The sequence below is a fragment of the Pipra filicauda genome, unplaced genomic scaffold, assembly GCF_003945595.2.
Source record: "Pipra filicauda isolate LSUMZ 115617 unplaced genomic scaffold, ASM394559v2 scaffold264_size1072897_pilon, whole genome shotgun sequence".
Classification (NCBI taxonomy): Eukaryota; Metazoa; Chordata; class Aves; order Passeriformes; family Pipridae; genus Pipra; species Pipra filicauda.
The window spans coordinates 773,137-785,045 of NW_024104381.1; the positions used below are offsets into that span (position 1 = coordinate 773,137).

The 11,909-nt window shown below is 55.6% G+C and overlaps 1 protein-coding gene across 1 annotated transcript; it reads left to right on the plus strand.

Annotated features, from left to right (window-relative positions):
• Positions 1–27: 27 nt before the first annotated feature.
• Positions 28–10,603, plus strand: FRS3 (fibroblast growth factor receptor substrate 3). The gene is made up of 7 exons (XM_027747020.2): positions 28–177; positions 2,318–2,446; positions 2,628–2,716; positions 3,707–3,893; positions 5,852–6,013; positions 6,529–6,686; positions 7,652–10,603. Exons 3-7 carry the CDS (start codon positions 2,651–2,653, stop codon positions 8,513–8,515), a joined length of 1,437 nt encoding a protein of 478 aa, XP_027602821.1. The 5' UTR covers positions 28–177; positions 2,318–2,446; positions 2,628–2,650; the 3' UTR covers positions 8,516–10,603.
• The last annotated feature ends 1,306 nt before the right edge of the window (positions 10,604–11,909 follow it).

Genomic DNA, 11,909 nt, shown 5'->3' on the forward strand with positions numbered 1-11,909 from the left:
CCCGGCCCGGCCCCGATCGCTCCGGGCCCCGAGCGGGGACCCGGGACCCGCCGGGCCGGGCAGGGCAGGCAGGGCCGGGCCGGGCAGGGCCGGCCAGAGGGCCCCGACACGCTCCAGGCCCCGGCAAGGGGGCCCCGGGCCGCAGCTCCCGGATGGCGGAGCCGGGCAGCGCCTCAGGTACCGACCGGGCATCGCCCGCCGTCCCCTCCCCTCGTGCCCCCCGGGGTCCCCTCGTGTCCCCTCCGCACCCTCTGCCCCGGGACTCGCCCCTTCCTCAGGCCCCCCGTTCCCACGGGCTGTGCAGGCCTGTCCTGCTCCCTCCCTCCCCTTCCTCACCCCTCCCTCCCCTTCCTCACCCCTCCATCCCCTTCCTCACCCCTCCATCCCCTTCCTCACCCCTCCATCCCCTTCCTCACCCCTCCATCCCTTCCTCATCCATCCCCTTCCTCAACCCTCATCCCCCTCCTCACCCCTCCAGCCCCTTCCTCACCCCTCCATCCCCTTCCTCACCCTCCCTCCCCTTCCTCACCTCTCCCTTTCCTTCCTCACCCCTCCATCCCCTTCCTCACCCTCCCTCCCCTTCCTCACCTCTCCCTTTCCTTCCTCACCCCTCCATCCCCTTCCTCACCCTCCCTCTCCTTCCTCACCCCTCCCTCTCCTTCCTCACCCCTCCATCCCCTTCCACCATCCCTGTCCTCCTCCATGCAGCCCCTTCCCCGTCCCTGCAGCCCCTCCTGCCTCCTTCCACCTCTCTCCATCTCCTTCCACCTCTCACCATCCCTTTCCTCAGCCCCCATCCCTCTCCTCCTCCCTCCAGCCCCTTCTCCTTGCCCGTGCCCCCCGTTCCCTCGTCCCTTCCAGGAGGGCGGTGGGTCTGTCCCTGCCTGTCCCAGGGGGTTGGTTTGGGACCAGCTTTTCCACACAAGGCATCCCTGTGCCCCTGGGCAGGGGGAGGTCGGGGTGCCCTGGTCCTTTGGGATCGTGGGGACTCTCTTCTCCAGTCCTGGGTTTAAGAGAAGGGCTTGGAGGAGGGTGAAGGCACGAGGGGCTTCTGCAGGCTGGGGGGGTTTGGGAGGAGAGGAACAACCTGGCTGGGAATTCGGGAGAGGTGAGCTGTGCTCTTGAGAGGAGGCCAGGCAGGGCTGTGGAGGTCTGAGGACGATTTAGGTTTGGATCCTGGAAGGTGGGAGGCTGGATGGGGCTGGTGGTCTTAGGAGGGACACACTCCTGCTGCAGGGAAGCGTGTTGGGCTCTTGGAGTGTTTGCTTTGACTGGCTGAGGCTCTGAACTGGCAAACAGGTGTTGGAAAGGTGTGTTGGAAGTGCTGAGACTTGGGAGCCCCAGTCTCTGTGTGAAAGGGATGCTCCTGAAATATTCACCACTGAGGAGCAGTGGGAAGCGCCAAGGGAGTGTTCAGGGAGCTCACAATGGTTTTTTTTCCTCATTTGTTCAGCTCTCACCATAAAAACTGCTCAGGATAAGCCACAGCACTTCAGCCTGACCCCTCACAGCTGCAGGTGGAGGAAACACCAGAGGGAGAGAGGATAAAGAAGAAAGAGGGGACAGATTCTGGCATGGCAGGGGGAGAGGTTCCCAATGGCCTGTGCCTTTCATTTACTGCTCTGGTGCCAGGCTGGTGGTCCTGGGGGCTCAGATGGAGGGAGCACGAGCTGCTCTCACCAAGGGCAAACATGGCATCATCCCGTGGAGTCCTTCAAGTTTCCAGAGTCCCTGCCCTGGGGTGGATCTGGAATCCCTTAAGTTTCCACCAGAGATAGCAGTATTTCATATTTCTCACTACTGGTGAGAAAGCCAGGAGTATTTCTCACTGCTAATGCACACAACTCCTGCCTGGTTGATACCTGCACTGACGGTGTCAGATATCAGAGCTTTAGTGTTTTCTGGCATTAGTTACTTTTCATACTCCAAAGTAGAACAGCTGCTGGTTCTCTGACCCTGAAGGACCTTCCCTCCAGTGAAGGCACCTTCACATTCCTCAGCAGCAGCTGCCTGTGGTTCCCCATGTCCTCACCATCCTCTGTGTTACTGTTGTGTTTTATTTGCCCCACTCCTGCAGGATCCCAAAGCCAAGAAGTAAAATATCTCTTATTTAATTGCTTTTGTAGCTGTTCATTACGTATTTTTGTGCAGAATTTTCTCTATTGACATAAGTGCAGGTAGTTAATTAAAAAAAAAAACCAAACATCTCCCTTCCTTGTGATATTTGAAGGGGACTTTAGTCACACCCCTACCCCCATCCCCTGCTTTTTAGTCTTTCCCGGTTTTATCATTTATTTAATTGTGTTCTCCTTGTCAGGTGGAAGATGGGACCGTTTCCCTCGTGTTTTAGGTGAAACCTGGTGACCATGAAGTCCCGAGGGAGATAGAGGGACAGCAGTGGGAATTCCTTCTCACTCCTCTGAAAAAATCCAACAGTTGCCTGATGGTAAGAAAGCCGTTGCTTTTAATTAGTGTTATATTTACAGTGCTCATTAATCAAGGAACAGATTGAAGAGTTTCAGCTCCAAACCCAGTGGGATGGAGGAGGACACAGCTGTAAATGCTGCGTGTCTGGAGCGGGTGGGAGGGTTGGACTGACTGTGCTGTGGTTTGTGCCCTCTCCCCAGGGATTGCCCCTTTGGCTGGCGTCATGGGGAGCTGCTGCAGCTGTCTGTGCACAGACAGCATCCCAGACAACCACCCCACCAAATTTAAGGTAAGTGTTGCACCTTCAACCCCGTCAGAGAGTCTGTGACAGCTCCAACTGCTGGCAAAGCCCAGCGTGGGCTGGACTCGGGCAGGAGAGGAGGGAAAGGCTCTGCTCCTGCACACAAGTGTCACTTGAGAGGATTTGAAAATGTGTTAGTTTTGGTTTGGGTTTGTTTTCCTTTCCTCAAGGAACCTCTGCTGCAAATGTGTTTGTATTTGCTGTGGAAATTGCCTCTGCTTGGGAAATGCAAGGAAATGGGGAACTGGAGAGAAACCTTTTATTGCTGAGGGCTGTGTTCCAGAGCCTGGGCTCAGACACATCAGCTGAGCTGCCAAGCTCGCAGTCTCCAGGGCTGACAGCTCGGCGCCTGCTGCCAGCCATGAATCCCTGCTCTCAGCTGGGAAAAAGGCATCAGTAAATGGGGGGAATCCATGGAATTACAGTGCTTGGTGGGTGGGCTGCTTTGGATACCAGTTGCACTGGTGAGGGGCACCTGCAGTGCTGTGTCCAGTTCTGGGCCCCTCAGGATGACATTGAGGGGCTGGAGCGTGTCCAGGGAAGGGAACAGAGCTGGGAAGGGGCTGGAGCAGCAGGAGCAGCTGAGGGAGCTGGGGGGGCTCAGCCTGGAGAAAAGGAGGCTCAGGGGGGACCTTCTGGCTCTGCAACCCCCTGACAGGAGGGGGGAGCCGGGGGGTGTCGGGCTCTGCTCCCAGGGAACAAGGGACAGGAGGAGAGGGAACGGCCTCCAGCTGTGCCAGGGGAGGATCAGGAGGAATTTCTCCATGGAAAGGGTGGTCAGGCACTGGAAGGGGCTGCCCAGGGAGGTTTGGAGCCCCCACCCCTGGAGGTGTCTAAGGAAGGACTGGACGTGGCCCTCAGTGCTCTGGGCTGGGGGACAAGGTGGGGATGGGGCACAGGGTGGACTCGATGATCCTGGAGGTGTTTTCCAGCCTCAGTGGCTCTGGGATTCAGAGTTTGCTGCCGTGGGCTCCGCAGGTGACGAACGTGGACGATGAAGGGCACGAGCTGGGCTCTGGGATCATGGAGCTGACGCAGCGGGAGCTCATCCTGCACACGCACAAGCGCGACGCCGTCAGGTGGCCCTTCCTGTGCCTGCGCCGCTACGGCTACGACTCCAACCTCTTCTCCTTCGAGAGCGGCCGGCGCTGCCACACGGGGCAGGGTGAGTGTGGCACTGCCTCCTGGAGCCAGCCAGGCTCAGCCTTCTGTTCCCAAACTTCTTCCCAAACTCCTGCCTCTGGTCAGTCAGCAGGTTCCCCTGCAGCCCCTTGCCCAGGACACCACAGTGTGTGTGTGCACATCCAGTGGATGCTCCTGGTTCAAACACCCACGAGACAGCGTTGGGGCCCAGGGCCTGGGCGTAAATCTGGTGGTCTCGTTTTGCTGGTGTATTGGTGCTCACAAGGGGGTTGCTGAAGCATTTCTGGGGTGTATTTAATGCCACAGAGGTTGTTACACTGCCAGCGCTGTGCTTTGGTGCCAAAGGACGCCCAGCTGGTAGCAGGACCTTCCTGAGGATCTGGAAAGCACTTTTTGCAAGACTGAAGCTGTTAAGCATCTTTTAACTCAGGATAAAGCAAAAGGGCATCTCCCACACCTTTTTCCAGGTCCCTCTTAGGACTGTTTATTCCACAGAGCACGTTGGTTTGGGCACATTTTGTTTTCCTTGGTGCTTTCCCCCTGCCTTGGTCAGTGCTGGTTCTGCCCAAAGCTTTGCATTTGGGGTCTGGCAGCACTTTGTGACAGCGAGGGAAAGGAGTCCTACGTTTCACTGATGTTATGCACGGGGATGCTGTGCATGGAGGAGGGAAGTGAGTCACCCAGGAGTACATGCCAAGTCATCAGCAGCACTGGGAATAGTCTCCAGTTTTACAATGGTGCCTGTTAGTTCCTTTACCAGTCTGTCTCTCTTGCTTTTAAAGAGCTGAACATTTTCTTGGCATCTGCATCCCCGGGAAAAAAAAAGTTGTTTCCTCATTCTAACAATGTGTTTGTAAACTCCTTCGTATCCAGAAGGACTCACATGAGTGTTCAGGGTCTGTGCAAATCTGCAGTGGCATATGCTCCTTTTTAATATTTATTTAAGTGGGGGTTCCCTCTCCTGGAGCCATGTGCTTATCAGTGGTGGGAGACTGGATTCTGTTTTGCCTATTGCAGGGTGAGGATCAGTGATTACAATTGAATCCAGTGATTAAAATTCTGCCCCATGTGTGGCTTGCTCTGCTCAGGTCCAGGCAGAGGTGAAGAAGCAAAGCTCTTCACATACTACAAAATTTGTAGCCGACCCTCATCAGTCTCAGAGCAGAAATGAGAGGGATGATGTGTTTTGATAAGTTTTCTCCCTTCCTTGTAGGATTTTACTCTGCTTATTGATTTTATCTGAAGGACTCCTTCCTGATGCTGCTTCCTACCTGACTCAAGGCAGATCCAGCTGGTTTTTTTGGCCAGAACCTTGCAAACCTGGTTCTTTGGGAGCAGCCCTTGTTGCCATGCCATTCCTGTTGCTATGGCTTTGGTGTGTGTGTGTGCCAGCCTGGGATTGGTTACTGGGCTGGGCTGCTCCTTTGGGGAGACACTCTTTAGTTCCAGGGATTTTTAAAAGTGTGATGTCCTTGTCCCTCCCTCACGTGCACACACCCCAGGGCCCAGTCCAGCTTGGAGGAGGCACTGCCCAGCCTTTCCCTGGCACTGAGGACTGCACTGGGTACTGGGGGAGTTCACACAGGTCAGAGGTGAAAGGGGACCAGTTCACCTGTCCCTGCACACCTGTGGGCTTGGCTGTTGTCAGATAACACAATGCTGAGGTGTCCAAGGCCAGGCTGGATGGAGCTCTGAGCAACCTGGTTTAGTGGAAGGTGTCCCTGCCCATGGAGGGGGTGGAATGGATGAGCTTTAAGGTCCCTCCAACCCAAACCATTCTGGGATTCCATGATTTCTGGTGATTATTTCATGAATAATCCACCAGTTGTTGGTTGTTTTCCTGCAGCTGTGGGTTGGTTGTGTTAAACACAGCAAAAGCAACCAGAATTCCCCGTTTGTTTAGAGCCAGGAATTCCTGTACTCCTGTAAAAGCAGGATCACTTCCTTGCTCCTCTGAGCCTCCTCTCTGTCACTGCACAGGGATTTTTGCCTTCAAGTGCTCCCGAGCAGAGGAGATCTTCAATCTGCTGCAGGACCTGATGCAGTGTAACAGCATCAACGTGGTGGAGGAGCCTGTTGTCATCACCAGGAACAGTCACCCCACGGAGCGGGAGCTGTCCCGGACCCCCCAGGCCCCCAACAGTAAGACCCCTCAGTGTCTGGGGAGGAGTGGGGGGCACACAGAGATGGGGTGATGTCTGCAGTGCTCCCATCAAACTGCCCTGTGCAGCCCAGGGGTCTCTCCCACGTGCTGTCCCATGCAACACGTTTATTTAGAGGCCCCCACTTGTTCCTGTGTGGAATTTTGTTTCCGAGGAAACAGCAACAAAAACCCCCTTCAAACAGTCCCCTGAGTTGTCACCCCTCAGTTGGGTTCTACTGGGCCACTACCAAGTGGCCTTTCCTAAGTAGCACCTACAAAGGTCAGGTAGTTTCTCCATGAAACCACCTCTGGAATAACTCAGATTGACTCAATTCCTGTCTCCATGAAGTTTTAAATGAGGTTTAAACGAGGCCCTGGCCCTTGTGTTTGTGCTGGGTTCTTCGCTGTCGGGATCTCCCCCAGGCAGGCTGGTTCTGCCTTCCAGGGTGCAGCAAAGTGAAATAACTCTTATTTTGTACCAATCTAATGCTCCTGTGCCTTGGTCCTCTCCCAGGTCTGGGGTACACTGTCCCAGGATTTCCCAATGGATTTCACAGCTTCCCTGGAGAAAGCCTGTCCTATTCCTCAGCCCGGCACCCCTCAGCGAGCAGCCTGAGATATTCCTCCGTGGGGGAAGACTCCACTCATCCCCTCCTTGGGCCTGAGGAGCAGGTAAACCTGCCTGTCCTAAACTCTGCTGGGTGCAAGCAGCTGGTTTTGCTCTGCAGTTCTGGGTTTCTCCCACTCAGAGCTCAGGGGATCCTCACACCTTGTCATTCCGTTTTTCTCTTTACTTCCTTTTGCTCTTGGAGGCTCCTGCTCTCTGACACTTCACTAGAACATCAGCCTGGCAAAGCCAACTGAGTTGTCCTAAATCCACTGGTATTTGGGTGGCAACTATGTGTCAGCTGTTACACAGCCCCTAAACTGGTGTGCAAATGCACCCCAAATTCAGACCCGTTTTATTTTCATTTTTGATGTTCAGATCTTTGTTTTAAGTTCTAGAATTTAGGATTTTCCCCTGCGAAATCCAGCTTTGTCTAAACCACCCCCCAGGGGGCCTGGGTAGGTGTGAGGGCTGCAGGATCCCCGTGGGAGCCACGTGAGGAAATATTTTGCAAGTGGCTTTGCTTTTTGCTCGGTGCCACATGCATTGAGCGTGACACAAACAGAATTCCAGAATCACAGGGGTCAGAAAAGACCTCCCAGACCATCAAGTCCAACCTGTGCTCAATCCCCACCTTGTCCCCCAGCCCAGAGCACTGAGGGCCACGTCCAGTCGTTCCTTGGACACCTCCAGGGGTGGGGACTCCAAACCTCCCTGGGCAGCCCCTTCCAGTGCCTGACCACCCTTTCCAGGAAGAAATTCTTCCTGATGTCCAGCCATGTGGACACATACATTATGTGTCTGCAGCTGGACTCCTTTTTGTCTCTCCTCCAGCCCACAAATCCTAAAATGGCTTTTGCGTTTTGCTTCCCAAAACCTTCTCGACTTACAAAATTCTTCCATTCTCCTCCTGCTTCATCAGCCACTGATGAATTTTCCCCTCCTGGTGGTTTCTCAGCTGCTCTCGGCCGCTTTGCTCTTGCCTCTGCTCTCTTCTCCTTTCACTGTCCCTCTGCTTCTCTCCTTGCAGTCCCACACCTACGTGAACACGGCCAGTGGGGAGCAGGAGCCGAGGGGCCGGCACTGTATGCACTCCTTGCCTGAAGCCCACCCTCCTTTCCCCCCTAGGAACCACAGCTGCTCCCTCGAAGACCGCAACCCCCAGGTCTTCCTGCAGCCAGGGGAGGTTAAATTCGTGCTGGGTCCCTCCTCCGGCTCCCGCCGGGTGTGCCGGCACCCCCGGGAGTGCGGGGGTCCGCTCTGCCCCCCCAACAACAACAACAACGAGTGCGAGGGGGGTTGTCCCTCGCCCCAGTGCGTCTACGAGAACCTCAACGGGCCGGTGCCCGGCGGCAGCTCCTCGCGGTGCCGGGCCGGGCTCTCCGGGCTGTCCCGGCAGGACGGCGGCCGCTCCCGGCGCCGCTCGGCGCTGCTGCACTACGAGAACCTGCCGGCGCTGCCCCCGGTGTGGGAGCTCCAGCCCTCCCGGCGGGACGAGCCCCCCGCGCCGTCCCCCGGCGGCTTCTCGGAGGCGGGCGAGGAGGACCCGCTGCAGGGCCGCCCCACGAACTCCCGGCGCAGCGCCCTCCTGCCCCGGCCCCGGCGCGCCCGCCTGCCCGGCGTGTTCGGCTTCGAGCTCCTCCCGCGGCCCCGCGCGGAGCCCCCGCGGCAGCTCAACTACATCCAGGTGGAGCTGGAGGCCGAGCCGGGCGAGGGGCACCGGGAGCCGCCCCGTGTCCCGCCGCCCGCCCCGCCCGGCGCCCGCCGGACCGACTCGTACGCCGTCATTGACCTCAAGAAGACCGCGGCCATGTCCAGCTTGCAGAGGGCCCTGCCCAGGGACGACGGGACCTCGCGGAAAACGCGGCACAACAGCACTGACCTGCCCCTCTGAGGGGGCCCCCAAGTGCCAGCCCCGCGTCGCGGCTTCGGTCCTGCCCCTCGGTGCCCTGCCCGCCGTGACTTCCATTCGCCATTGCCTTCTGCTTCCCTGCCTGCCCGATCCCTGCAGGCACGGCGGGGCTCCTGCAGCTGCTGTTGAGGCTCGTCCGTCTGTCTGTCTGTCTTACCCCTCTCCGTCTCTGTGTCGATCATTTTTGAAGCCTTGTGGGATATTTGACGACTCAGAAGGTTAAATCTTGGGCAGGAGATGCCAGGAATAACACTGTGGCACTGTGTGGGCACAGACTCGTGTGGGTTAGGGCAGTGCCAGGGCAGGGCAGTGGCACGGGGGAGGCCTGTTCCCAAAAACGAGCTGCTTTAGGAGCTCCACTGCAAATCCAGCCTGTTCCCTGTGGATTTGACACCTCCAGGAGAGCTCTGCAGCCAGGCCACTCCAAAGTCGGGACCTGCCTTGTGTTTTCCCTGGTGATGAGGGAGCTCATGCCGTGGCCTTTCCACCCTCACTGTTAACCTGTTTTCTTGAAGCTTTTTATACTTCTGTCCTTTTCTCAGATTCAATTTAAATTGGGCAGCTGAAATTAAATGAGGAGGACAGAGAGCCATAGGCACACACTGTGATCACAGAAACCTGATTTCCTAAATCCTAAAATTCCTTTTCCTGCTCTAAAAGAGGAGGGAAAGGCCACAACCGTGAGAGAGATTTGAGGTTTGGTGTAGAAAACTTCACTTGTGCCATACCCTGGTGTGCTTTTGAAGGGTTCTTTTTGGCAGCTGCTCAGAAGTGTTGTCGATTTATTTATTTGTTTACCTATTTATTTATGAAATGCTCCTTTGCCTCCCAGTTAATTGCCAAACTGGTGCCAATATGAAGCGTGTGCTCGCTGTGGCTCGCTCCGGTCTGGGGGACAGGTCTCAGAAGAGGTTGGTGGCTTTGCTGAGACACCAGCTGGGGAAAAAAAGTTGGGGAAAAGATCATCTGGGAATCAAAAATGCATTAACCGGGCCTGCCTGTCACAGGGTGGGTGGGAAATGGTATGGGAGCCGTGGGAGTGGGAGCGGAGCCGCCGGGCAGCCGAGCTTGGAGTGGTATCAAAGTCGGTGCCTCCACCCACGTGCCTGGCTGGGCCTCGAGGAATCTCTGTTCAGTGTTGTGAGTGAATGTGCAGTTTGTTTCCTGCAACTACGGACTTGGAAGGGCTAAATTTCGGCTCTCGGGTAAATTTTGTGGCCTTTGATGTGGATCTTTGTCTTGGTACCGGGGCTGGGCTGAGCTGCCTCTGCACGGGGTCTCTGCTCCTGTCCTGCTCCAGGATGGCCCCCGAGCCCTCTCTGTGTGTCCTGCTGCAGCTCAGTCCCTCCCTGGGTTACTCTGTGCCTGTTTCAGTGGAGAGAAGTGCTCTGGGATGCTCTGGGTCCCTCCTCCCTGCTGTCTGTATCCATCTTCCCCCTGGCTCGGGAGCTGGATCCAGTCTCAGCGAGGGTCTCTCTCCCTGCAGAGATGTTGCCAAACCTTGTGTTCCCCTTGTCCTCGATGTTTTCTGGTGTTGACGTCCGTGAAAGAGGAAAGACCCCAATCATCCAGTTCCAACCTGCTTCTGAGGGCCAGGAACTTGATTTCCAGATTTTGGAAGTTCAGCCTTTTTGGGTTTTGGTGCTGTAATGTCCTGTTGAGCCGTGACCCTGTTGGGAGCAAGGACGTGTGATCCAAGTCTGAGTGATGCCATGTTTGTGTCGCAGAACGTGGAGTTCTTGGCTTGCTGTTGCACTATAAATTCCAAGTGTGCCACATGCTTAAATTCACTGGTTTTGTTTTTATTTTTGGAAGTCCTTGTGCTTGTCTTCCATTCTTTTGTCCACCCCAACCCTCGTGTCACTTATAACTGAAAGGAAACCCAAGTAATATATTTTTATATGTATAACAAATGACTTTATTTGAAGGAAAAAACAACCCCCCAAGTAATGTATCCCCCTAAATCCAGCTTTCATTTAGGGAAGTGAGAGAAGAAATTGTTTATATCTATATATATATATATATAAAAGTTAACTGCGTTAAGCTTTAAATAAAGTATTTAAATAAAGAGTTTCTGAGCTGTCAATGTCACCCTCTGAGAGAGCACCAACAACTCCCCCTGGAGCCTCTGTATGAACCTGCCTTTCCACTGCCTGAGCTGAGAAATGCAAAATACTTATTCCCTTTTTCCCCAGAAAGGGAGGTGAGGATGAAATGCAGTGAGGATTTCCATGGAGGAGGAGGTGAGGGCCCTTTCCCACCCCCACGGGGGGTTTGCAGGTGGGTTGAATTCCAGGGAAGGTGCCGGTGGGTGGCTGTTTGTGCCTTGGGTGGCAGCAGCTGAGGGCTGGGGCTGATTTTGGGTGCTGCCTGTGGCCACCAGCCTGGCCATGTGTCCCCAAGGCTGGGATGAGGCTGCTGTGAGGGTCTGTACGTCTGTGAGCTCCCAGGAGCAGGGAATTCTCCCTGGTGTTCCTCAGAAACATTGAGCTCCCAGCTGCAATCCCATTTCAGTGGTTCCCGTGAGCTTTGTGTTGGGAAATCTGGCTTGGATCGTTTGAACTGCTGATTTTCATGTCCTCCAGGTTTAGGTTGTCCCACTTGGGCCTCTCTCTCCTCGTTGGCAAATCCAGTGCTCCCAAAGGGCACTGAAAGCAGCAGTGCCAGGGGGGTTTGCTCACACAGAAATACGTGAGGGCTGTTCTCCGACACGTCCTTTATCCCAGGTACACCAGAGATGCTGCACCTCTTGAGGGAGGGAGAAGAACTTCCTTGACCTCAAAGATGAGAAAGCATGGAGCTGATGTTGGCTGCATCCACTGCTTCCCTGTGGAGCATCCTCTGCTCCATCTCCCCCTGTGTCCTCCCCCTCCCCGCTGGGGCTCGGCTCTGCTGGCTCAGCAGGCTCTGCTCCAGAGGTATCCCAGGCTCCCCGGGAAGCTTTAGGAATGAAAAGCCAGTCACAGCTCATTGTTCACAGTGGGTTGTTCCATGTTTAAGCCGTGGAAGTGTCGTGCAGGCAGCCGGGAAAGCAGTTGGCATTTATGGCTTTTGGGGTGCACGTGTTCACATCCCAGCGATTCTCCCACTTTTTTTGTTTTTCTGGAAAACTTCCCAAGAGCTGTGTCTGCATTAAGTCGCCGGGACTCTTTGAGAACTTCTTCATATTCGGTTTTCCAGGTGGTGTGAAAGTGCGGGGAAGGACAGGTGACACATTTGGGATTCTCCCGGCGCGGTGTCGCAGCTTCCTCTAGTGGCCGCGGGGAAAACGGTTCCAGAGGAGAATCCAGGTTTGGGACGGAAGGTGAGGGGGGAACCCGAGTCCCTGTTCTCTCACCCCTTCGGGGGCTCCTTCCTCCACTCTGGGGTTGAAGTT

Excerpts from the sequence above, each read along its gene's own strand:
- FRS3 (XM_027747020.2), top strand. The coding sequence starts at position 2,651 with ATGGGGAGCTGCTGCAGCTGTCTGTGCACAGACAGCATCCCAGACAAC. Across the intron at positions 3,894-5,851 it reads GCGCTGCCACACGGGGCAGG|GGATTTTTGCCTTCAAGTGC; the intron begins GTGAGTGTGGCA and ends GTCACTGCACAG. Across the intron at positions 6,014-6,528 it reads GACCCCCCAGGCCCCCAACA|GTCTGGGGTACACTGTCCCA; the intron begins GTAAGACCCCTC and ends GTCCTCTCCCAG.